The sequence below is a fragment of the Echinococcus granulosus genome (genome assembly GCF_000524195.1).
Source record: "Echinococcus granulosus chromosome Unknown EG_S00054, whole genome shotgun sequence".
Classification (NCBI taxonomy): domain Eukaryota; kingdom Metazoa; phylum Platyhelminthes; class Cestoda; order Cyclophyllidea; family Taeniidae; genus Echinococcus; species Echinococcus granulosus.
The window spans coordinates 351,827-377,315 of NW_020170434.1; the positions used below are offsets into that span (position 1 = coordinate 351,827).

Genomic DNA, 25,489 nt, shown 5'->3' on the forward strand with positions numbered 1-25,489 from the left:
AGAATAGGCGTTAACGTGGACTGTGTTATTCCCTTCTAGACACAACGCATCATTTCTGTGTCTCCCAGTGGGAAAATATTTTAAATAACACACTCTAATGTTTGTTATTTCCACGGTTGTTTTGAGCATGGTAAAGAGCTTCCTACAGCTACTCTGGTTTGCTACAAAAAAATGGTAAGCTAACATTTGGAATCACTTAAATGAACTGATTTTACACTCTCACGCTAAATTTTCCACCCGGCCGCCTTACCATAAAAAGTTAATTCATTTAAGAATCAAGAATTTGTCCACCATCTCCATACGCCAACGCGTCTATCATCGAGGCAGTTAGACCTAATCCTCGCATTTCACATCTACTTCCCTTTCCTAGGTTAATCCATCCATCCATGCGTTCATGGTGTACTCAAATTGAATCCGCAACTTTTGTCGTATTCTCACCTCAGAAACCAGTATTAGCCTTCCTCCATCAATCCCTCTTTCTGTGAATATATTATCGTAGCCTTTAAACTATTGTACGCTTTTTAAATGCACCTTTAATGATTCCATAATCTGCTTTTTTAGTGCTAATTGTTAGAGAATTTATGGGTCTCAGAAGCTGTTAGTCTTTTTGTCAGAGGGCTTTTTGTTAACTGCTTCTTAAAATGGATTCCCTTCTACTGAAAGGTTTCCCAACTTTTTTTAATAGAAATATAGGCAAAATGCTTTGTTTTTAAATACATCGGTAGAATTTGTTCAATTTCCACTATTTGCCTAGATTTTTACACACTTATCAAATCTGTAAAATCTGAAAAATTAGGGAGTTTTGAATGCAGTTTGTTCCAAATTCTTGCTTACTTCGCAGGTGGAAACAAAATTTACTGACAAGGTGGCATTTGCACTGAGCGGTGGGACCTTTTCACTAGGAAAATTTTCTTTTCACGCGGATAAATTTTCTCCTCAGACATTTCATCCGCGGCCCCCTGACCTTTACTAAATTAAATGTGAGTGGTTTTTACTTCTTCACTTATCCACTCACTTATGAATTAATGAATTTTTGGAAAAGTGCTGTCTGCACAGAGAACATCTGTAGATAAATGGTGCTGAAAAGTGGAAAAAATTGGAATAGTAATGCTTTCATCGCTATTTCAGCTGTTTTTTCACTTCTACGAGGACCATCATAGCATCCACAGTAGCCATTGGGCTCATCAACGCGGCTTTGACGAGAACAACCTCATCTTTAGTAGAAAACTTGGTCTTCAACTAACACTGATTGGGAAATGTCACTATGTTGCTCTTCTGGCTTTATTTCTAATATATTGCTTCTATGCTACTGTGATGCCTTAGGAAAATTTCGACGGCTTCCAACGTATTTATTGGTGAAGGAATGGAATTTTAGCACATGCTGGAGCTTCAATTAGTCTTTTTTTGAAGCAAACTTGAGTATCCGCAGGAGGCTCCTTACCATGCTAATAACAATCTTAAAAATAACAAACATCAGAGCGTGTTATTTAAAATGTTTTCCAACTGGGAGACACAGGAATGATGCGTTGTAACTCGAAGTAAATAGCAGAGTCTCATGTTTACTTCCCCACTGTCCATTCTACCTCTCATGTGATTGTGTAGTGAGGCAATGCAAATGCCAATGAATGGAGATGATTGCGTGCAGCAGAAATGAAAATGGGGAGGAGTAGGGGGGGTGCAATGTTTCTCCTCTTTTCCCAATCCCACTCCCTCCCTCTCTCCCTCCATCCCTCCCTCCTTCCGTGGGTCTCGCCATCTCTCCAGTCATCCATCTCACCCTCGTGTCCTGCCTAAGCACCCATTGTCAACGGTTCGATGAATCGTGGACCATTCTTAGGGAGGAGCAGTACCTGCACACCCTTAAGTTGCATGGAATACAATGGAGGGGACTGATCGCGGCCCTTTTGCATTGGTCACCAGTACAAGAACAATTGCATCGCCAGTGCACCACACTCACACATGCACACACACACAAAGCGTGCACGGTGATGTAGGATGAAGTGCTGTGTGGTGTGGAGGTGTGGAGTGGAGGGAGGATGGGTCATGTGAGGATAACCGATGATGTGTTGTGGTGTGTGGTTTGATAAGGCATGACGTGATGCGTTGGTTTCGACCGAGTGTTGCCAAACACACGAGAGTGGCATTTTGCATCATAGGTTAGTCAAGCTGTCAGCCTGCCAGCCAGTCAGCTGGCCATGGGGCAGTGGCGAGTGCACGGTGTGTTGTGATAGTGAAAGCAAAAGAAGTGTAGAACAGACTTACCATCTTCCAGACACACTGTCAGCTCGTAGTGGATGGGGGGGGGGGCGTCTGCTGAGAATGACACTCACGACCTTTTCTGCTGATGCAGCTGACATCAGCACTCAATTGAGGCACTGTTGCGAATTACTCTCCACACGTTGCTCTGAAGGCGGTTTGACCAACAGGCACATTCCGTTCTTTTTTTTGTTCCCTTCTTTTTTATTCTCTTCCGGCCTGTTCTGTTCAAGGTAAGGGCCTTCCTCCCTAATGTGACAAACAGCCTGCCTCCGAGCAAATAGCCACCTAGTTTAAATACTTTGCGTTGAACCAGAGGAGAAGCTGTTGCACTGTTCTAGGCCGATTAAAGGGAATTCTTGCAGAAGGTGATTTTTCTTTGCCTGCATTGTGTTCAACCGCCACCTACTGGTATAAGGAAACCGAGTAGTAGGAAATAAGAGAGCTAGAACACCATGAGATGTACCATGCCAATTGACTGATGCATATCTCTGCTTTACTGCGCAACGCTATCTGTAGTAAGATTCCCCCTTAAAATATTTTAACCTCCTGGTGCTACTCATAATTAAACCCCAACTTTTTTTCCATAAATTTCTTGCATATACATTCCCTCCTTTTAAAAAAGCTATTTAACCACCATTAAAATGACTGCTAATTCATCGGATTCCCTTCACTTAAGCTCCTACTCCTTTTCGAAACTCTCCAAATGCAATTAACTAATACTTGCCGAAAAAAAAATGATGAGAGGAGCAAGCCCTTTGCCTTTTAATCCTTTAGTCCACTACCACTTTCTCTTCTCTGTCTTACTCTCCCCTCCGTCGAATGTCAAAACTGTCACCGAAACACCATTACTGCCGCCGCTGCCGCTGCCGCTGCCATCGCCACCCTTAATGGCTTGTCCAGGCTTGTCATTTTGCCGACGCTTCTTATTGGTTCGATGATAGTGTTCAGGGCTGCCCGACTGTCTGAAAGAGGCAACTTTCCAACGTCAGCCAGGCGGAGAGAGAAAGAGACGGAGGTTAATAAAAGGAAGAATGGAATTCGATAGCATAAAAAGTGCAATAATTATGAAAACCATGTAGTACCTATTAATGCGTGCAGTTGTCATGACATTCATGGGCTCAGTAGCAGGGGCAATTGTTGGTTGCAGTAGTTCATTTCATGAAAAGTAATAAGAGAACCCAATTTACCGCAAATTTATTAGAGATGTTATTAAGTTCGCTATTGTAGAAAAATCACACTGTGTGATTTAATTCGTTTCAAATCGCGCCTTAACCATCCGTGATCTTCAATCGCTATGATGTCTATCAAAGTTCCGTTTGAGTGGCAAGACGTACGTTGCCATGGCCTCACATCTCTCCTTTATGGAATTGGCAAAATTCAACTCCTTCATATCTGTCCTTTTTTCCTGTCCAAAAGTGAGTTAAGCCACTGAAATCCAACTCAGTATCTTGCACTTAGCGTCAAGAAGTTTCAATTCTGACAAATAGGTGTTGCGAATGGAAGTGGTTTGGATTCCATGTAAGGGGTGGATTTGAAATGGGGCGCCATAGAAGGAAATTTCATCGCTATTAAAGCACAGTGAGTTATTGGTACAAAACAACAACTTTGGTTTTTTTTTGATGAAATACAAGCTGCACTCAATTAACTGCTGCACACATATGCGATGCGCGAGCTCAAGTGAGAAAGCACTGGCGTCACGTATATGTGACGCTGGGAAAGAATATGTTCAGTATTTTGGAACACAGAAAGGGTTATTCTATACCATAAATTTTTGCTATAAATAAATTTAACAATAACTGTGAAAATTTCGAACCTTGAACATAGCAACCTTGGAATGCTGTGAGGTTCTACCCGAGACAGGAAGTTAACAAATGACCAAAAAAGTTTACGTGGCTTTTGTTAGGTCTTGATGAAATTACCTTCATTTCATAGGACAGTGGTTGAACCTAGTAAAAGTGAGTAGAGACTATTGGGTTTGTGAACCCGCAGAGGCCTCTTCTCTAACTTATTCTCCACCATTTAGAGAAGGTGCTGTAGCGAAAATTTCATCCAAGAATGGTTTAAGCAAGTAAATCGGTTCCGCCATGATGAAATACTCAAAGATGGGTGTGACAGCACAGCGAGGAGGGAAGCTTAGCCATTCTTAATTGAAGCAAATAATTATATGGGCAGACTGAATGACTAACTGGCTTAGATGTGATTAAAAAATAGCTTTTGGGTACATTGCAGTGTTCGCCATCAGAGACTTTCATTTGTTCAACACAATTGGACAGTATGCGGAAAATACCTCGTCTTTGATAAGTACCTAGGATTAGTCAAATCCGCTGGAGAAAAGTGTTTTTCTAAAAATAGAAAAACCAGACACGATCCTTCACATTGCATTAACAAAAGTCTCCATTAAAAAATGCACAGTTCAGTTTGGATGGGAGAGGGAGAGAGAGAGACGCTCTCATCCTTCTTTCTTTGCATTCCCTTCCATATTTCTCAGACCTTGTAATGACTGTCACATTTTTGTGACATTTAAAACCATATAATTGCATGGGAAAGAGAATGGACGGATGAAATATGATCGTGGGAAGCGGATTGGAGAGTGATTACTTGTTCTCCTCTAGAGGCATAAATTGGCATCACGGTGAGAAAGGAGTACCTTTTGCACTGATGGGTATTCCAAAGAGTTATTAGTATGCAAATGTTTTTGTAGCCTTTTTGAATTAATGCAGTAATACCTGCATGTCCACGTCAGTAGATATTAAGAACAATTTAAGGTTTATGCTCTTATCAGTCGGCAAATGTAGCAGAACATCTCTTAAAAAAACAGTAAATATAAAAATGAATGGGTAGATGAAAAACGTGAATAAAAAAGATAGAAAAAATTGTGATTCAAGATCTTCACAGTAAGGCAAAATACGTGATTCAGGTCGATGGGTGGATGGATGGATGGATAGATGCGTGGACAAGTGATAGATTAATTTTATGCGGACGGAAGCATAGTAAAATAAAAAGATTAGTGTCCCAAGCCATACCATGTCTAAAAAAGGATTTTTTAGAATTTGACAATAGGAACATCTAGTTTTCAGTCATTTTCTAGGCTTTATTTGCAATAGAGGGTCTCGATTTTGGGGACAGATCCTACAACTCGGCAAACACTGATTGCACTAGGCGCTATAACGAATCATCTACACACAAGGCAATTGTTAAATCAGTGAACTTTGGATGTGTGGACCCCGAATGTATCTTTTTGAATGTGTTTGATTTACCTTCGACGCCCCGATACAAGACGTGCATAAAAGTCACCCACTAATTTATCTGTATCCTAGATTTGCACCTTTTTTATATCCCTTGTACTTCTCAGCTCATAAATTTGTCGTATGTTTACCATAATAAAGGGGAAAAAGTAGTGCCTACTAACCACACAATCTTTAAACACGTTCTCCACTAGAGTCACAGGCATGTGACGACGTAGTTTTTTGCCTGAGTTTTTATTTCTCAAACGTCTAACCAGTTGAATAACAGATTTACAAAAGCAAGAAATGGCAACAATTCTTGACACATCAGGCCAATAAACATGCAGACTCTAATAGTCGTTTACTTTGGCGACTCCATTAGTGCCAAGTAAATGTCTGGTCTCATGGGGTCGCTTAAATAACCTCCTACTAATAAGTAGTACAATTAGGTCGAGATTTTTACTACCTAAACAAGGTAAGAAATTATCGACACCTAGTCATGTTGCGTATAGGCTTAATACAAATTATTGCTTTTAAGCTAATTTGACGAAGATATTTATGAATAATGAGGACCAAACAGGGGAGAACAACCTTCTGTCAAACGATGGTTACTGTGGCAAGGTGAGCGCTCTCCCCCAGTCAGATAAAAAGTTTGAAGACCAACGAGCCGATGTAATAGATGTCCAACTCCCCGGATATCCAGGTGGCAGCTTCTTTGTTAATGAGTAACGAAGGGGAGTTTATGCCAACGTCTGTTCCTCTCACCTGGCTCCTCTACTCGGGGAGCTCGGACCTAAAACGCCAAAAATGTGACCATTTGGAAGCCTTCATAGCAATAAAGGCGCCAAAAAATTTTAAGTCTAACTCCTTAAAAATGAGGCAGATTTAAGCACATTTATTGCACTTCTGCATACAATGGCAAATAGGGCCATCAGTTCTGTTACATTGTTATGATTTTCCTCATCTCACGGACACAGATTGATTCCTTTTCTGTCTACGCTCTCTTTCACTTTGTCCACTGCGGAAAACGCTCCAAAATTTAGCTGTTAGACTTGAAAATCCTTTACTCTTTGGTTTTTTTGAAGCTGAATGGCTGAAATTCCTTTCCAAATCACTTGGAGGTGCAAGTTCAATGGATCCGAGAAATGGCAGACCAAGACCTTCTGAAATGGTTTGCAGAACGAGACCTGCTAGTTGACGACGCAATAATTTGGGTCCGAAACCCGCTGTCGATGGTGGCGGTACGGCTAAAACGTTCTTCATATGATGGAGGGGTTGCAGCTCGTCTGAGGATAGACTTCCATCCATAGGAATGGTAAAAGCAGCACCAGAAAGGGTCTGATTACGCAGAGCCATAGCAAGAGCGGCGAAACTAAAATTTTCAACAGGAGAGGTTGAAATGAAGATGCCTGTGGGTTTGAAGTAACGGAAGTCCTCCTCTTGAAGAATGAATCTGGAGCGTTTGGTGGATTTTTGACGAATAGGGGACCGTGACCTAAGGGCTTTGGAGAGAGAGGCTCGGCGATCGCTGCAGTCGTCCATGATGATTACGACGTCACTGTTTTGTAGGAAGGTTGGCATTTTAGGCTCAAAATCGATTCCAGTGATGCCCGATCTATGACAAATAATGGAAATTAGTCACACTTGTGGTGTTTTAAGGAGGGTCGGTGGATTTTTCTTAAGAATTAACAAATAAGGCGTTAAATGAGTGGCTAAGCAATAGGATATGAAGAGGTCCTGAAGGAATAGACGAACCATACCTTGAGTCTGTGAATGTGAAATAAGTGATTGATTTCCTCGACTCATAATGAACTTGTATTAGTTTAATAGATCCAGGACGAATCAGTGAGAATGATTAAATGTGTGATTTGATAATCAGTTTAACAAATCTAGGATGAATGGATTTGAAAGTGCTCGGGTGATAAAATAATTGACTGATTTTAGAACAACTAGACTGACTTAGGTTTGATAAAACGAAGTCGGATGGATCTGGATGTATGAGTCCAAGGTAAGTTAGCAGAGAAATGTTAGGGCAATAAATATGAAAAGGTGTCCTGTCTGATTAAAAGAGCGGGTGGATATGTCATTTGCGGAAGGCTTTTTCAAAGCAGTTCCTACCAATGCTAGATATGATATTAGGAAAAATGATTTTAGTACAAAAGGTGATAAAAGTCAACGTTCTAGAGATGTACAACACTCCACAATTAGTTCCGGATAGATCAATGAACAGGTGGATAGGAGGTCCATAAAAGGACCCAAAGAGAACGAAATAATTAACTCAGAATTGATTTGTGAGTGGATCTAGGACGTAACCATAATAAGTGGGTAGATAAAGGACAGATATAGTGATGGATAAAAGGATATAACTCTGACAGGTGGATGAATGAATGGATGGATGGACCTGATATAATGGGCACATATAGAGTGGGTAGGACAAAAATGAAATGACTTTACAACGGGTGTGAAGGTAATTAAATTGACCAAGTATGTTTGAAAATGTCATGGATGAGTAAAAATGGCTAAAAGGATGGATTAGTGGTGGGTGGACATGATTACTTGGAAAAAACGAGTTTGGAGTTTGAAGACTAAACAAACAACCGGGTGAGCGTGTCGATTTATGGTGGAACCGAGTAGCATTCAGGCATTGATAAGTGAATCCTTGTTAAAAAATCAACAGATAGATGGTGCAAGGATAATAAAATAGGTCTGAAATAGGGAAACATCCAATGAAGTGAATGAGTCTAGGGTGAGCAAAACATGGTGAATGGATTGAAATCCCAGCTACGTTAGGCAAAGGGACGATAACCATAAAAAATATATCGATAATTTGCGAGATGTGTCAGTCTATTTAGAAGCTCTAAGTGGACCATTAACCTGTGGCTAGACCCAAGATAGGTGTATCTGGAATGGCTGAATCTACCAAACTGTTTAGAATAGATGACTAGAAATATATAATGTTGACCTACTTATTACGGAATAAGTAGCAAACAAAACAATAAATACTGACAGCGGATGTCTCTGATGGTACATCACCCTCATGCCAAATCCGTTTTTAAGTAGAAATGCCATCTCTCTCGCAGAGTCCGTTATCAGACCCAGAAATCCTACAACAACCTCCCGGAGCGATTTCTGGCACAACTGAGGACTTCCATAAGGCCCTGATAGGCATATCCAATTGGAAGGTCGGAAACCATAACGCTCCGTAGGATGGGTTGCGAGGGTGAGACTCGTTGGTGGAGCTGTCGTAGATAGTGCAGCGGGTGGAGAAAAAGCATTTCGGTTTTGAGTCAATGATTGTGACATATTTGCTGGACGTCTGGGAAGCTGAAGAACAGGGGCTGACGTTGACTTTGCTGATGTTAGTGGAGGGGAAGGAGGAGGAGGAGGCGGAGGAAGTGGAGATGGTAAATGTAGGTCATATTGGAAGAAATTTACCAGAGGCACTGGAACTTCTGAAATTTAAAGCCAAGAAGGGGCGAAAACTCAGATTTCGCTTTTAACCAGCGTAAAGGTGTTTATTTATTGCATGCGACGAAACTCTGATACCCTGACACTTAACACCAAAGCAGTAATGATTAAGAAGATCATCCTGATGACGCTCAGCCATGTTGACAAATCCTTCAAAGTCAAATTTTACCAGACATTAGTCAAACGCCACCGATTGGCAGAACAGTAGCACAATCCACAGCCACATTACCTAAACTTATAAAGTTTATCTAAAAATGTTTGAACAAGCGCCTTGTTTAGTTCCTTAGTCCCGCATCAGTTTGATTATTAAGCAGGAAAGCATCCATCGTGAAAGGATTCGCCTGATGCCTTGATCGTGCGTCTATTTTTCATAGCAGAATAATGCCTTGTTCATCCCACCATTGGTAGTCAAATCCTCTCTTTCAAAGACAAATGGGATATTAGCGTTATTATGGTAAAGCAATTTCAAAGTTGTAAGCCCACCTCGGCCGTAGCCTTTTAGTGTCAGGATTAGCAGAGTTAGCAGCAATTCTCTCGTTGCCTCTTCAAACATATTTGGCAGGACAGTTACCTTAGAATAAATTACAATGTATATGCAATCTCCTCTAAACTCAAAAATTTAGTCGAAAATTCAGCAAAACTTACAGGGATTCCTCTTTTAGCAAAGCTTCTTAAATCCATAAAGGCACTTTCAATTTTGGGTGGATTTTGCTTGCCGAAATGAGGTATTAAGTCGGGCCATGGAAGGGCCACAACAACACGAAGATTTAGCAATTGCGTTAGCCTCCAGCCTTGAATACATTGGTGTATTTCCACATAGCATGGATTATCCCAATCGCTCTCCATGTTGGCGTTTTTATCACAGGTTTCTAGAAGTTGCAGAATGTCAGTTCGTTTCCAACCAACTATGGGAATGACTACAGCAACAACATCGTTTTTGAGAGCCGGATTGACCTCTAAGTTGAACCACGAGACAGCGCGAGGCCGTCGAAGTGAGTCACTGAGCGGTGGGGAGGGATGGTTGATGGCGAAATGGAGAGCGGCACTGAAACACTGATTGTCAAGGAGATCGAACAGCGTCTCCTCCGTGGGACACAGAGTCTGCCACTCTAAATTGTAAACCCATCCACTAGGAAGGAGGATGAGAGGGGTAACTGGAAGGCCCCGATGGTGGAAATCGACTAGTTGAGCCATCCCGTGGATATTTGTCCTGTGAGGAAAAGTGAGTTGGTTTTACCGGTCAAATAAGCTAATCCGGTTGGGAGAATAAATTTGGCAAATTTTGGTGAAACAATATTACTATATTGAAGTGGTATATTCCTAGTATTTTTGGCATCTATATACATATTTATTGGTAATGAAATGGTCCGAATATGGCCATAGAAGTAAAAAGGGCAACTTAAAGTTATCAAATTAAAAAATGGCAAAAAATACTGTAAAAAAACATCTAGCGTATAAAGAACGCCTAGAATTATAGGACTGATGAACAAAGTAGATTAAAGGCCACTTTAGTAAAGTAAATGTCATTAAGGCGGCAACATAATCTATCTACAAACTTAAAAGGCTTTAGCTTTCATCCAAACAAAAAAATAAAAGAAATAAATGAATTTTGCAACAAAAAGTACAAAAAATTAAAACATAAAGCAAAAAGAGCTACAAAAAGTATGTAAAGTGCATTAGTGAATTATGTGCATATCAAAACACTATTAGCCTCAAAAATGGGTAAAGAATTTCGCCTCTAAAGTGCTGTTTTACAGGTATTAAAGACAAAATGGAACATCACAGTAGAAATTATACTTTAATGAAAATTATAATCAGGCTATAAAGGCGGAGTGTCAAAAACAAAATGGTTTAATACAATAAATACAGAGCGTGTTACAAACCGCAAAAATTGCTTTCAAGACGTAAAAATGTGATAAAATGGATGTCTTGAAACTTATTCGAATGTGCGGAGATTTACTACCTATTCGTGAATGCAAATTACTGGCAAAACACCCATTTTGTTCCTAAATCACAGTCGTTCCTCTACGATGCCATAGTGGCAGTCAGACACGGCAACGACTAGACAAAGTTAAGATGGAAAACGCATTTGACGGCTTAGCATTAGGGCGATTTTCTCTAACTGCATGCGGTACGCGATAACAAACGCAATTTTTAAATTCGTTCATCGAGAGTAAAATTTAAAACAAATCAAATAAAGTATCGCATAAAAAAGGTTTAAAATAGGTTTACAACACATTTTTCTGTAATTTCCACTGAATTCTTTAAACCACAAGGCTCTTAAACTTTGTTACTGCAAATTTTTACTAAAAATTTTTTAAGACATTTTATTGAGGCACGTAAAAGCCTTAGCGTTTTTCGCCTGGATTTTTTGGAAAATTGATTTAGAAACAGTAAGTTTGACCAATGCAAACTGGTACATTTGCAAAAATAAAATAGCGACACTAGTTTGTTCATTTATGTTTGAACGAAATACCGTGATTACAATTTAGTGCCATTCAACCCATTTTGACATGTTTTTGTTTATTTCACCCACCGTTAGCTCAAGTTCAATGAAAGCCGTGCAAATAGCAAGATGGTTCTAATTTGTAGAGGCCCCGGTTTGTTAAGGTTTAGTCTGCCCCTAGTTTCGCAGAAGAATTTCGCTTGTAAGTGGAATTTTCAGGCGTCCTCGTAACTGATTGGTTTATTTTTCACTTGCTCCAACCCCTTTTGTTTAGTATTACGTAATCTTGATTTAATAGCATTCCAAATTTGCTTTGTACTTCGTGGTCATGTGCCACAGAAAGTGGGGTTTTGTATTTTCTTAACTCAAGCACCTTGTGCAGTTTTTTGTGCCCTAGAAGAGTGATGTCGACTGTTCTGGCAGTTTGAAAGTGGCCATGCTTTGTTTTCAGACTGGCACGCAGACTGGAAACCAAAACCCTTTCCCACCACCCCGGCTCAGCGCGAAGCTGCGGCAAAAAAATACGGCCTCCTGCCTGAGGACTATGAAACCTACGAACCCGACGGGAACTGTCCCGGCGACTATCCCAAGTTAGAACCATTCAACGAACTTCATCGTGATCCCTACGAACACTATGATTACGGACATTTGAAGAGGAACTATAATGAACCTATTCCTTGGTTCTGGGATTTTTATGGCCCTATGGGCTACGACAATTATCAACAGCAACTACGTTACAATGAACCACGCTGGCGAACTCTAATTAGGTTCATCGCTCCAGTGTTTATCCTCTTCCCTCTCTTCTACCTTGGAGATATGTACAAACTTTTTCGTCCTATGGTATGGAAGCTTTGTCCAGTACCTTCTCCTCTTTACTTTAAAGTGACGAGAGTCTCAACTTCCCTTTCAGATGCCAAAACAATACCCCTCCAATGGTCGTGATAACTACACCTTCGAGCCAGCTGACGAGTGAGAACCCCACTCCCGAACTCAGTTAGGAATTTGTAGTTTTTTGCAGTTTAATAAATAAGCACTTCAGATTTGTCTGAGGTCTATTTTTTTCCGCGGAACGCGGTTTGCTGATTGCACTCATGTGAAGAGGTGAGAGGTAAAAATGTACAAATTTTGTGTACACGCGAGGAAGGAGAGGGGAAGGAGAAGTCACCGCCGTTGGATACTCTTTAGGCGAGCCTCCTTCAATATCTGATATTCCCGCTCCTGAGTTCGTGCTTCAAATGCCTTTCGTTCGACATACCTGAATAACAAGAGAACTGTCTGCTAAAGCTACGTTTGCGACTTCCCCTGTTAGGCCTTTGTGTGCCCGACGAGCTAATTGTAAATATACTTGGTAAGTGGAAGTGGAAAGCACCAATCCCGCAGCTCTTTTGGTGACTCATTTACGGGACACAAGAAAACAATCGCCTCTCAAATAACTGCTTAGTGCGCGTGTAGCGGTCTACCTGAATGTACAGTCGAGGGAATGGGCTAGGCGACACCGCGCATGTGACTAGCAGACTTGTCACAGAGGAGAGGAGTCAGGTAGAGAAACAAGCATCAAACTTGCAATATTTTTTTAGGGAACGTGTGCATTCCAAGTAAGTCGACTGTGGATTCAGTAGATGCCTTTATGAGGTGGGTATCCCACACACACATTTGCGGTGACTTATTCACACAATCGTGTCGTTGTAGAGCCTTGTGCGAGTATCACAACCAATTTCGATGCCTGATCAGCAAAATCTGATCCTCCGAAGAGAGAAAAGACTTTATCGATGGTTTAAGAGTGGGAAAGCAGCGCTTTAAAAAAAGTGTAAGAAGTAACCAAATAATTATGGGAAATTTCAGGTTGAGAAATCTAATTCAGTCTTTCCAAGAGACAAATCTGCGCTTCAGAATTTGACTAGTAGGTCAGCTGATTTGCCAGTTGATCCGACTTAGAAAAGGTGTTTTGCACTTCGTTAGACCAGGTTCAAACGCCACTCAAAACTAAAATATCTTACAGAATTTTAGAATTAAGGGAATGTACAAAAATTTGCTCGCTATATTTCCAAAAAATCTCGGATAAAAGCAGACCCCGAGAATTTCATCTAAAACTCTGAAATGCAGAAAAGATGCATTGACAACCCCAGGACTTCATGTAAAACGGTTAAGTTAGATTTCTATTCGATGGAAAAAAGTGTCATCCGAGGGTAGTAGTCGATGAACTCAATCGTGAGTAAATTTTCGAAACCGGGAAGACGCTCAGGCGTTCAAAATTAAACTTTCATCAAGTGACTAATTACAAACAGCTGACAAATGCTCAGAGTTTGGCCCAAATATCTGAGACACGAGGAATTTACTCACCCGTTTTTGCCCTTATTGTGTAGCTTGAGGTCGTCTTTAATGCCTTCCTTCTCAGTGAAGGATTCCCAATCTTGCCTCGATTTTTCCTACAAAAACCAGTGAAACGAAACAAACTCCAGCCATTTTAAAAAGCAAGTCTGATGATAATTTCAAAATTAGACAGACCAGAACGGATATCTTTGGGACACCGGAGGAAAGGGTTGACGATTTTAGCCTTTTCAGAGCATCTGCCAAGCGATTACCGGTGGAGGATGCAGGTCGTCTAAAAGCGGTTCAAAGTGACCCACAAATTTATGTCCAACCCACTTTAAACCCAGTCCACCGACTTTTTCGTTCGATGAGTTGTGGGAATTGGACTTAACACTAGTGGAAACGAAAGGCGTAGATTAAGATAATTCACCGATATAATAAAAACAAAAAATCCCCATTTTTGCGGTCACACACCCATGGAAAGAAACTGCAGGCAGAGAATTGTGAGTGGAGTTACTTTTCGCTTGAGTTTCCCTGCAATAATGACCAAAATAAGTGACAGATGAGGATGGAAAATCGGTAAACATTAAACCATATTCTCGCGCCTATGCTAAAATGGTAATAAAGACGCTGTAATTAGTGAGAGAACAAAGTAATGTGGTACTTACCGGGATTTATGTGACGAGGGTTGCTCTAATTGGTCCTTTATGGAAAAAAAACATCATAAGTGAAAATTTGCAAAGTTACCATCGGTTTAGTTTTCTCGAGAAAATCAGTCCATATTTCGTCTCTATCCTTCTCCTTGAGTAGCTTACTTTCCATTTTGGCATTCACCCCTTTTCCTACTTCGCCACTAAACAACTAGTAGATTAAATATGCAGAACGAACTCTGAGATTTTGTCATCTGAATCTTCGGAGCTTTCCTCCACATAATCCGCTAGAAGTTTCGCTGGAATAAAGCCCGCGTACCTGGAGGAATATACTCCTCATCGTCTGAACTCTCCGACGCACTTTTGACCGAATCACTCATCGTAAAAACCTAGAAATTAATGACATTGTTGTCCTTCAGATAATGTGTTTATGATTTAAAACAAGCTCTCCTACAAGTGTTCAGTATAAAAAGACCCTTACACGTTTTTGTATTTGTATTTTTGTATTTTGTATTTAAATGCAAAACTATGTGATTGTTTAATAGCAAAGTCGTCATTGGCTTCTATGCTCTGTCGTCCAATATCTATTAATGAAGAACTTCAAATAAAAAACATAGATCCTAATATGTTAAATAAATTTTAGCTCTGGTAATTTGCAGTCCTCTCTAAAACGTCCTAACTTATGCCATAATGTTCCATTGCACGGTATTATGATCTACAACTTTTACGCAGCATTAATTAGTTCACTTTAACCTACTTGTTTACAATGAGGATTATTTAAATGAGGAGCTCAGTCCACGCAAACTTGTAATTCTATTGATTTTTTTGAACAGTAGTTGAGAGATACTAATAAATGTTTGAACGTCTTGTTCATTTTAATCCTATTAAAAATTACTACCTTTAAAAAAGGCCACAATGTGTAATTACCTGCTACATTATCATACATTTGGCAGCTTTAAGTCCCACTTAACAAAGTAACAAAAAGGACTTAAAATAGGAAATAAATGATTGCACTTGTGGTGCCCCACCCGTTCTCGTAACCACCCGAAGTGGTAGTGTGTGAACTGAAAAGGATACTATCATGACCCATGACCACTTTACAGATCTAACGATATGATTCGGCAATCAGCCGCAGAAATCAGGATAAATAATCCTCCGAATTATGTTTGTTTTCAGCCTGCACCAAAGCAAATATCCAAGTCTTTCCTGAGGTCATATTAAGCCAAATACTATAAATTATTGCACACGACTTGGGCTTACAGGGGCTAAGCGACTATTAGACACGAAAGCCACGCTGTAGAATTTTAGCGCAACCCGCTGCAACTAGGGCAACTATGAAACACAGTACATATAATCCAATAAGAAGCAGATAGAGTCCTCATTTATGTATCACTATTAGCAAAATTGACCCTACTTTGTGCACAACCCGCCTTCGACACCACATGCAGTCACTAAGCCTCACCTTTCCTCGCATTTCACCCATAACAAACTTTTTAGCTCTTCCTTTGGGTTTTTCAGATGCGCCGCAGTTCGGCCTTCACTACATCCGTTCGAGTGGGTTGACCGTGAGGCTATTAGCCCAAGGACTTTGCCACAGAGTGGAACGAAAATGCAATTTACAGACAGTGAAGTGATCTCCCACTTAAACCGCATCCTTTCACCGCAAATTTAGACCTTAATTTCATAACCAAACAGGTCGCTGTGGCTTCAGCAATCAGCTATTGCCTCAATTTTGAGTATAATCATTTATTGAAATAAATCTACCAGATGTGAGACCCAAGATCTGGTTACTTTGGAATCCCGAATTACATTTCCTCTTTAAGAGTATCACGATGCAAAGGCTCTCATGACAGTCACTTAGTGGCTTGACACACCAGCAATCCTACAAAGTTGGAACTCTAGAAGGAGGGGCGATTCAAGGAACTAATCAAACCTTATGCTGATAGATCTGACGATGATTGCCGTCGACTTGCTATAATCCCTCAGAACGGCACTGTATCAAGTGGTGAAATAGGAGACTCCTAAAAAGTTTAATCAGCAGTTTGTAAAAGTCCGTTTTTACGGATCTCTACGCGACAAGTAGTAATTACTTAAACCATATTCGATGAGTACCTTTTATAGCAAAATCACCCTATTTTTCGGGATATAAAGTTACCTAAGTACCAACCTGGCATTATGATGCATCATAGGAACTCATCCTAGACCATCACCCCTTTTAGACTGCTTAGCAGGCAAAATCTCCTCCATTCTGACCTGTTAGTTGGATCTGTTGTCCTTCAAGTCAAAAGAGTTATTTCTATACCACACATTACATTCCACCACAAAGTTTTACCCAGCCTAGCAAAGTGTGCATCAGGCACCTCCCTTCGCAGATAAAAACATATCTTTTCACTTTCATTCTCTTGCTTTCTGAATTCCTACTTCCAAATATCCTCGTTAATGACAGTTTTACTTTTCCCAAACTTACTTTTACCCCACATTTTACGTGTTCTGGCACAAATAAGCGCACGCCTTGAAACCTGTTTTGTTCTCCGTTCTTCTAAAGTTATAAACAGCCTCTATCACTAGCAGGTATTAAAGCAGTTCTAAAGAAACATGGGCGTCCTCTTTTGTGTTCACTAGCGCCTCAGCGCAGCCAAGCATGACGATCCTTAAACTCATGAGAAAACACTAATTGCGAACTAGTCTCTAAAATACTTTCTCCGTAAACATTCTTTGAGGCTCAATGACTCTGAGTCCTTCTACAATCTTTGTACGTTTTTTAAATGTCCTTAGTTCAAATTCTTTAATGCTGTGTGGTGGTATTCACTGTTCGCTCTCATAATATGCAATCCTGGAGTTTCAACAATCCGCCTTAATATTCTACTGCATAGAAGAAAAGCTCTGATACACTTATTTACTTCGTTTTATCCTGGATTTGTTACAAAGTAGCTGGGCACAAGGTGTAGACACCATCCATATGCAGTAACTGCATGTTATGAACTTCGCAACTGGAAGTAACTCCGCACACCCGTTATGGATTCGTGAGCATAGAACGGACTGACGAATTTAATCCTGACATAAAACAAAAATTACGTGGTCAGGGAAAAGAGCTTAGGCCACCGAGAAGAATTCACAAATATGGAAATTTGTGTCTGCGAACCCCTAGACGCAGCCTGCGACTTCATCAATCGAAGACATATTATTTAACAAACACACAATTGTTCTCCTTCTGATCTCCCTGATTCTAGCATTGACTCTAATATTATTGTATGTGCTTCATGTTTCACACCGACTTTTATTAAACCGATGAGGACTTCAAAATATCTTGGGGTAAAGTAGAAACATGCCAACGAAAATTCTGACCCCCGCACGTACTGCATTGGGCGTGTCAACAGGTAATACGACGGTTGCTCATCTCTCGGTATTGGCAAGGGGCGGCTTTTGAATTGGCCTTTGTACTACGCCGGGCGAAATGGCCTTCGGACCATGCCAGTAGCCTAAATACCTTCTCCGGGCAGAATGTATATATTCTGTCCGAGTATTATTGTAGCATCCAGAGACTCTCTGAGGACGAAAGATGACAAAATACTCGGGCAGAATATGCATTCAGCGCAGAAAAGGTATCTGGGCTATTGGCATGGCCCAATGGGCCAGCCCACCGAGGGAGGTACAAGAGGGTCAGTTCGAAGTACAAATGTGAAGCCTCCTCAATACCGGGGGGAAAAACCGCCATCGTATTTATTATGTCTTCATCAGTCTCCAGGGGGGTCTCGGAACGCTACAAATAATCATTCTGCAAGATTGTAATCTTGCAGTACCCTATTTTTTGCTTCACCGTATCGATCAAATTTTGAGCAGAAGTCTCTTGTATTTCATCCCATGACTAAGTAAAGAGTATTGCATAATAAGTTTGTAAAGCTGCGGAAATACCTTATGTACAATAGCACTGATTTTTTTATATTTAGATTTACACTTGCAAATGCTTGTATTAGTTTTAGAAATTAATGCTTAATAGCTGCCTCCTAAAAACGGCATGAAAAAAGGTTTCGGTTCTCTTGTTATTCCAATGAGAAAAAGTGTAATAGGGTCAAGTTTGAACAAAAACTGGTTGTATTGTAAGAATCTGACCCTACGAAACTCACCACAGTTGAAATTTTTTTAACACTTTTATGCGTTTGGCTAATTGAAGTAATCTTCGTTTTTTTTTCTGTGCCTCCACTGACCTTGACCGAGCGTTAGAAGGAAAATGCATTTACAAATCCGTTGAGTCGTAGATGCGGTCCTTTAATCATGTCTCTCACCAAATGGTTCAGGCTTTTTCACTCCTATGTCTTATGGCTCTTGCTCATTCCTACAAGAGTCACTTTTTAATCAAAGGGGAACCCAAAGATCACGAGTTACAGAAATTTATTGAGGATAATAGTCTCGCCTATCATTTCTGCGTGCGTTTGTTTACAACCCATTCATTTTACTTCTCACAAAATTGCCTTTTAATTAGAGGAGTTGGATTCTCCGTAGTTAAGAACTCAGTGGGGTGTTTTTTCATGCATGTTAATGATTAATCTGGAAAGAAATTTCCTTGAAAATATCCTAGTGCTTATAAGATACATTTTGGTTTTCTTGAAGTTTTGGCGTCAACTTAATTTTTTTTTGCAAAAAAAGGATTGCATGGGTCCTGATTTGCATTATTTTGTGACTGATCGCACGGGAAATGAATTACTCGAACTGTACGAATCCTGTCGTTTCTTACCCTGGGTAAGAACTCTTCTGGACAACTATCATCTACTTTTACTTTGAGCTCAGTTACTATAACTACTCTTCTGGTTACTTTCTAGGTCTCATATGTTGAGCACCAGCCACAATTCCCTGTTGAAAAGAAGGCTCTAGCCTTTTATCCTCATCCAAGACCATACAAAGTCGTCGAACTTCCGGTCAGCAGATCTTTTAAATTCCATCATTTTAACTTATCTTCTTGTTGCATCATATCCAAGTTATATGTTTCCTTTTTTAGGACGATGACGAATACATTTTAGCGGTTAAGAAACGCGCCGAGAAAATGAGATTTACGGTGACTTTTAACGATCCGAATAGCCGTGATATGTGGCAATTTGTGGGTTTGCCTCTTCAGTACTATCTACTGGCTCATTTAGCTCAATGATGGTAATTCAAATGCAGGCGAGTATGCTGGAATCGATCTTAACGTCTACCCGGTCTACATATCCAACATCACCGGCAAGGGCGTCATAGGCATCATTGTGGATGATGCCCTTGACACCACTCACGACGACCTTCTGCCTAACATTCAGCTAAATCTCACCGCTGATCTGGTCAACGTCACACGGAAGGATGCTCGTGGAACTGATGCCAGGATGGATAAAGTTGATAAGTAAGTGAGGTGTGTATGCGTGGGTGTAGACCATTCAACCTTCCTATTTTTGAAGCAGAAAACCGCTACTCCCATGTTGAACTTTTTTTCTTCTAGTCATGGTACGGAAGTGGCTGGCCTATTCGCTGCAGTGGCAAACAATTCCATATGCGCTTTTGGTGTGGCCTACAATGCTACATTGGGAGGTAAATTGACCTCTTCTTGTGTAGATTTGATAATTTGGTACTCGATACTTTTGCCTCCTCTGACATGATAAAAAGTTACAAATCGCGGAAGGAGGAGTAGCGATTGACAAGGGTAAAGTACTTTTCATTTGATTGCCACGGGGTCCTCTGCTTTGCATATCCCAGGACCTCAATATGTAACCAAACTGGCGAATGTTGTGTATCTTTCTACGCCCATTTAATTCCTTCATTTATTTAACTTCTCACACAACGTTACAAGTTGACGCCTAATGCAGCTGAACTCTAAAATGTGTCGATTACCGACGTGTGGAATTTTGGATGCGAAGATCAAGCATTGCTAGGCTGCGTCCGATTAACTTAAGGGACAAACTCCGTGTTAGGTCACTACCTTGTATCAGTCGTCGATGATTTCTGCTGCCTAAAGCGCTACGTATAGATTTAGTAGTTTTCTTAAAACGTCCAAAGCTGATTGTGATCAAAGATGAACTTGGAGACGAGGCAAAGTTCACATTTGCTGCTCGGCGACTGACTAAACAATCCTTTTTAACTGGTTAAGAGCCTTTTTCGTGGGGGGTGGGGTTTTTAGGAGTTCGTCTACTCGGAAACAGAGTTACAGATTTTATGGTTGGGGAGGCTTTAACACTTTTCTCGGACGTGGCCAACATCTACATCTCCTCCTGGGGTCCCACTGATGATGGTAGGACATTGCGCTCTCCTGGGAAATACATGAACTCGGCACTGAAGGAGTCCGGTACTAAGGTGAGTTTTTTTCTCCCTTTTATAAAATACTTTTGTGAATGATATGCTAAAAAACAAGGAACTATTCCATTTTTTTTGCACCAATCAGTATCGGCTATCGGGGGTCACAAATCAATTTTCCCGCCAGTGGGAAAACCAATCAGATTTGGGCAACTCTCATCACTATAAATTTATGCACCTTCTTCCCTTTTCCTTCTCAAAAAATGTTTCGATTTTAAGATTTTACCTTGTTTTTTGTCAACACGCGACAATTTCAAAGACTCGTAAAGTTGAAGCACCTTCAGAATACGGGTTCATTTTCTGCTTAGAGGGGGGAGAAGGTGAGTTCTGTGCTTCTATCTCTGACTTTACGCATGTGGTGAATTACTCACACGGTTTGTTCTGTAGCGTATGTGTTAACCTTAGCAATCGCATCCATCCTTGCACATGTGTGCATAACTGTGATTTGTGGAGAGGGTGTGTGAGTGAGAGGCAAGGTTCGGTAAGCGAATCTCCTGTCTTTCAGTAAACAGGTATCACTCAAGTGCATGCCTGTGATGCGTTGCTCATATTATTTGGCATTGATGATAGGAAGGGCTCACTCCTTTTCCTTTTTCCATTTCTTCGTCCTCTTCCTTCCCCTCCCTTCACCGTCCTCTTTGAGTCCCCTACAATAATCTGCCAAATCGATTGGCATATGTCTCCACTAGCTACAGAGTTGGAACGTTGCTACATTTTCTGCCAAGAAACCTTAGTTGTGTGATAATAATATAGAAATTTAACTCTTTGAAGCAGATTCGACTCTTCGTCGGTGTCTTAATTATTGTACCCTTGGTGGAAAAAAGGAGGAGGTAGTAGAAGCATCTGAGGTGTTGTAGCTAAGACAGCTGGATTTGCCTCACTTTATGACAACGAAAAACGATAAAACGTCACTTTTTGTTGCTTTTATTAAAGCTAGGAGAGCTGTAAGAACCGGTAGGAGGGTAGTGCATGTTTGAAAGACTGAATGAAGCCCTGCATACTTGTTTACGGAACTAAGATGAAGTGTCGCCTTTTTCTTGGCACTTCCTAATAAAGACACAGTCACTTGGTGGACCTTCATCACGAGGGGAGAAGGGAACTGCAGCTTCTTGATGAACTTGTGAGATATCTCCTGTCTGCTGTTTGTTTCTGACTCCATTACAGTTCAATTTCTATACTGTTTTCTCTCCATATGGTGGTCTGAGTGAAGAATAAGATGGTAGCTTGGAGCTTGAGAGAATCTCCGCAGATGTGGTGGATGGAGATGAGGAAATGTCCTTCCCTCTTTCCTTTGCAACGTTCATGTTAACTTGATTCCGACTGATTGATTGGTTCTGACTGTTCTTCAAGCAGACAAGTGGTATCTAGGGGAGACGTCTCATTCGTGATCGGGCTGTTTTCAGCTAGCATTGTATGGATGCAGTGATAAGTAACTTGGAAGCGTGGAGTGGGTTGGTAGATATCCATGCTGTATTGGGGACTGCCTGCCTTTCGAGCTACAGGTCCTGCTCGCTCACCATTTGCTCGGACCCCAACGTCAAAAAGGGCAGTCAGAGAGATGGTCTTACCGCTCTCGACGCATCTTTGCGAATTTAGTACCTCAATTCCTAAAGAAGACACCTTCCTCCCTCCCGCTCTAATAGGTTAGGGACAGTAATTAACGTTGACACATCACGAGACTAAAAGGGGTCGAGCAACCCTTGATGACGTCGATTTTGAGCCCTGCAAAAGGCCTCTGAGGGACTAGAAACCTTGACAGGATTTGGAGCACTTCATCACCACCATTCGTAGAGGCCACACGCCGGCTTCTGACCACTTTCCTAACAGCAGAAAAGATCTCCTTTCAAAAAAGTGACATCAAACTGTTTCAAGTGCTCAGTAAGCTATCACACAGTTAAAGAGTTTGCAGCGGTTTCGGTTTATCTCCTCGCAACACCTTATTGTAGTTTGTTTGATTTCATTTCCTCTCTTTTGTTCCCTTTTTAAGCCTGTCAATAAGCAAAAACCATTCGAGTCCGCCCGATTTGCGACATGCCAGCTTAAATTTTACCTTGACAAGTGTAAAGGACATTTCTTTGTGGTAGTAGAGCGCATCACTCAGACTGTGATGATTAGCTCCTCAGAGACGGGTGTTGCATCACACCTTAAGTCTCGTCTTCCATCCACTCAGTCGCGATTCGCACCTTCAGGGCAACCACGGCCGCGGCTCGGTGTTCGTCTTCCCCGCGGGTAATGGCGGTGCCATGGGAGACAACTGTGGTGCTGATGGGTTCGTCAATCACCCCAACGTGATCGCTGTCAGCGCGGTGAGTGAAAACGGTTTGCCGCCTGTTTACAGTGAAGCCTGTTCTGCGGTGGCGGTTGCCGTGCCGGTCGGGGGCGCTCAGGACAGACTGACATTCAAGTTTCAACTTAATACTCAAAAACTCTTCGTGGTAATTAACTCTTGTTCAACTATATATAAAAGCAATTTTTACTTCATGTTTTGCACACCAAAGAACTTCCTTCATTGTGGAAAGAATAATTTTAATAGTAAATGGCTAAAATACCCGGAAAGTACGAAACTCGACTTTTATGGAATAGGTGTTGTGTAGTTTCAGATTCAACTGCACCGAGGACATTAAAGTTTCGGACACAATGGGAAATTTTTCTAGCAAAATTTATGTGCAAGTTAAGTGGAATTTATGCATACAGTGACCCTCGCGATCCACTCCGCCTCGGTTATCTTTTTCAGCTTTTTATGGCCACTGAATTACAATATACTTTATAATTTGTATTCAAAAAGGAAGAATATTTCACCATATGAGGTTGTAAAAGCACTGTTAAATAAAAGATTGGGCTCATGCGACATTCATATTACGTCAGTTTTTTATGTCAAAGTTGTTAGTTGGTAAACAGTGATCAGTAACCGAATAATGTTGTTTTTTAAAAGGGACATCAAAATGGTACTTTTTTTGCATTTTAAAGGCTAACTTTTAAAAGCAAACTTTGTTACCTTCAAAAGATTGGTTCAAATCATCAGATGCAATTTGTATTGTGATTTTGATGGCAGGATACCTGTGCACGTAGTTCATGATACATACTGGTTCACGTAAGTAGATATACGATCAACTTGGACATAGACTCATCTTTTGAGCGTTGTCTTGGCTGCTCCTTACGATCATCCTTCTGTTTGGGTTGTAACAGGTCTGCCTGAGGCGGAGTAGCCAATCTTTGATCAGGAGTGAAGACGATACAGCGCATGCTACTTGCCCCTTTATTAGTAGCATATATTGCAGTTTTGTTTAAGATTAGCGAGCGTAGCGTTGAGGTGCGATTTATCTAGGCAATGGGCTGTGCTCTCCACAGTAAGCACGTTCCATTCACCAGTAGTCCTTTGCTTAGAAAAGAAATGAATGGAGGGGGACCGTGTCCTCTACAAGTGGAAGTACCTGGTATGACATCAACACCGTTTTAGCTGTTCTTTTCTGAGTCTCTTTAGAGTTAACATTTGCCATCTCCCTGCCAGACCATACTAGATGCTGACTTCCTTTTAAAGTAGAAAGAAAAAATGTGGGCACAGTCAGCGGGCTTTTTTTAAGTGTAGAGAGATTGTGAAGCTCTAAGCCTCGGTAGAACTTTATGACACGAAGGCAGACAGTGAGCGAAAAAGCGGGAACCACAGGGTACGCAGAGCATAATTTCGTTGTGTTTTCCTTTAGTACACCACAAAAATCAACAACCTGTGCACTGGCAGCTTTGTTGGGACCTCCGCCTCAAATCCCATAGCTGCGGGTGTAATCGCTTTAGCTATGGAAGCCAAGTAAGTTTTCCACCTTTTTTATGGAAAAAGATTTAAAACACTTTTCGGTCAGTTTTATTTCATATTACTAATCAAGCACATTTCACCACTTGCGTTAAATATTCCAAAGACATTGAGTTGTCATCAAATAAGTAGTATCTACGCATTTCAGTCCAAATCTCACTCCACGTGACGTGAGCGCATTGCTGGCTCTGAGTGGTCGAATCCCCTCCCCCAGTGCCGTGGACTTCAGCATTAATGGTGGTGGATTGTTGGTGTGTTGAGCAGCCACTTTTATTATTTTAGCTGTCACTTCATCAGCTTTTTATAATCTCCCTCTTGCGGTTCCCTTTCAGGTGAGTCACACCTATGGAAGCGGTCTGTTGAACGCCGTCCGGATGGTTAAGCTGGCAAGACACTGGAAACCGTTGGGTCAACGAAAACTGTGCTTCCTGTATAAAGGAGAGTGGAGGGATGCCAACAAATTGTTCAATGAGACGAAGCCTAAGTCCTTCACTTCTAAATTGTGAGTTACGCATCCATCTGTGACTACTGTTTTGTGTGAAAAATCGGTAGGTGAAGGTGGATATACTTTCAGTCCTGGCGGAACTCCAACAAATGAGTGACTTTTGAAGGTGTTTTACTATCTATCATTCGAGTTAGCTTTAGCGTAAGCTTACAATGGACCGGAAGGCTAAAAAGATGATCAAACAATTCGCTTGTCGCCACAACTTTGAAGTCTCCCAGAACTTTTCCTCACCATAGCATGTCATCTTCAACTAAAACATCCCTCAGTTAACCCCTCAAGATTCACCGTCAAACACATGACTCTGGAAGTGGGTCGATACACTGGAGTGAGCGTTGGCATGAGTAGCATCAATGGAGCTCTGTGCCACCGTCATGGGGACATATACAACGCCTCCGAAAAAGGCCTACCTCAGATAACTCAGGGAGTAGCTTGAAGAGAAACCCATTTCTTGGTTCCACTTTGGTTGTTAATCATGGATGATGAAACTAGTAAAGGAGCTATACCCTACCT

The 25,489-nt window shown here is 41.1% G+C and overlaps 5 protein-coding genes across 5 annotated transcripts in view; 3 read left to right on the forward strand and 2 right to left on the reverse strand. All coding sequences in view use genetic code 11, as the record gives it.

Moving 5' to 3' along the window:
* The window catches only part of EGR_06288 (hypothetical protein), a gene marked incomplete at both ends in the record, with an annotated part of 2,325 nt that extends 1,464 nt beyond the window's left edge, over positions 1 to 861 (forward strand). The window contains one exon of the mRNA XM_024495537.1: positions 726 to 861. Within this exon, the coding sequence (XP_024350060.1) occupies positions 726 to 861 (136 nt within the window). The remainder of the gene's footprint in view (positions 1 to 725) is intronic.
* Positions 862 to 3,037: 2,176 nt separating this feature from the next.
* Positions 3,038 to 10,145, reverse strand: EGR_06289 (hypothetical protein; the record flags this gene model as incomplete). Its single annotated transcript, XM_024495538.1, has 6 exons — positions 3,038 to 3,221; positions 3,594 to 3,664; positions 6,453 to 7,098; positions 8,491 to 8,836; positions 9,435 to 9,522; positions 9,597 to 10,145. 6 exons carry the CDS (start codon positions 10,143 to 10,145, stop codon positions 3,038 to 3,040), a joined length of 1,884 nt encoding a protein of 627 aa, XP_024350061.1.
* Positions 10,146 to 11,526: 1,381 nt separating this feature from the next.
* On the forward strand, positions 11,527 to 12,370 carry EGR_06290 (NADH dehydrogenase [ubiquinone] 1 beta subcomplex subunit; the record flags this gene model as incomplete). The annotated part of the gene is made up of 3 exons (XM_024495539.1): positions 11,527 to 11,599; positions 11,849 to 12,237; positions 12,308 to 12,370. The coding sequence occupies 3 exons, from the start codon at positions 11,527 to 11,529 to the stop codon at positions 12,368 to 12,370; spliced, it is 525 nt and encodes a 174-aa protein (XP_024350062.1).
* A 188-nt stretch (positions 12,371 to 12,558) lies between these two features.
* On the reverse strand, positions 12,559 to 14,737 carry EGR_06291 (Craniofacial development protein; the record flags this gene model as incomplete). Its single annotated transcript, XM_024495540.1, is given in 9 exon segments — positions 12,559 to 12,652; positions 13,738 to 13,823; positions 13,852 to 13,999; positions 14,044 to 14,100; positions 14,182 to 14,241; positions 14,376 to 14,410; positions 14,428 to 14,560; positions 14,596 to 14,656; positions 14,677 to 14,737. 9 exon segments carry the CDS (start codon positions 14,735 to 14,737, stop codon positions 12,559 to 12,561), a joined length of 735 nt encoding a protein of 244 aa, XP_024350063.1.
* Positions 14,738 to 19,007: 4,270 nt separating this feature from the next.
* Positions 19,008 to 25,412, forward strand: EGR_06292 (PC3-like endoprotease variant B; the record flags this gene model as incomplete). The annotated part of the gene is made up of 11 exons (XM_024495541.1): positions 19,008 to 19,094; positions 19,175 to 19,270; positions 19,351 to 19,449; positions 19,490 to 19,725; positions 19,822 to 19,910; positions 20,497 to 20,669; positions 22,859 to 23,104; positions 24,371 to 24,471; positions 24,623 to 24,725; positions 24,807 to 24,976; positions 25,190 to 25,412. The coding sequence occupies 11 exons, from the start codon at positions 19,008 to 19,010 to the stop codon at positions 25,410 to 25,412; spliced, it is 1,623 nt and encodes a 540-aa protein (XP_024350064.1).
* Positions 25,413 to 25,489: the final 77 nt, after the last annotated feature.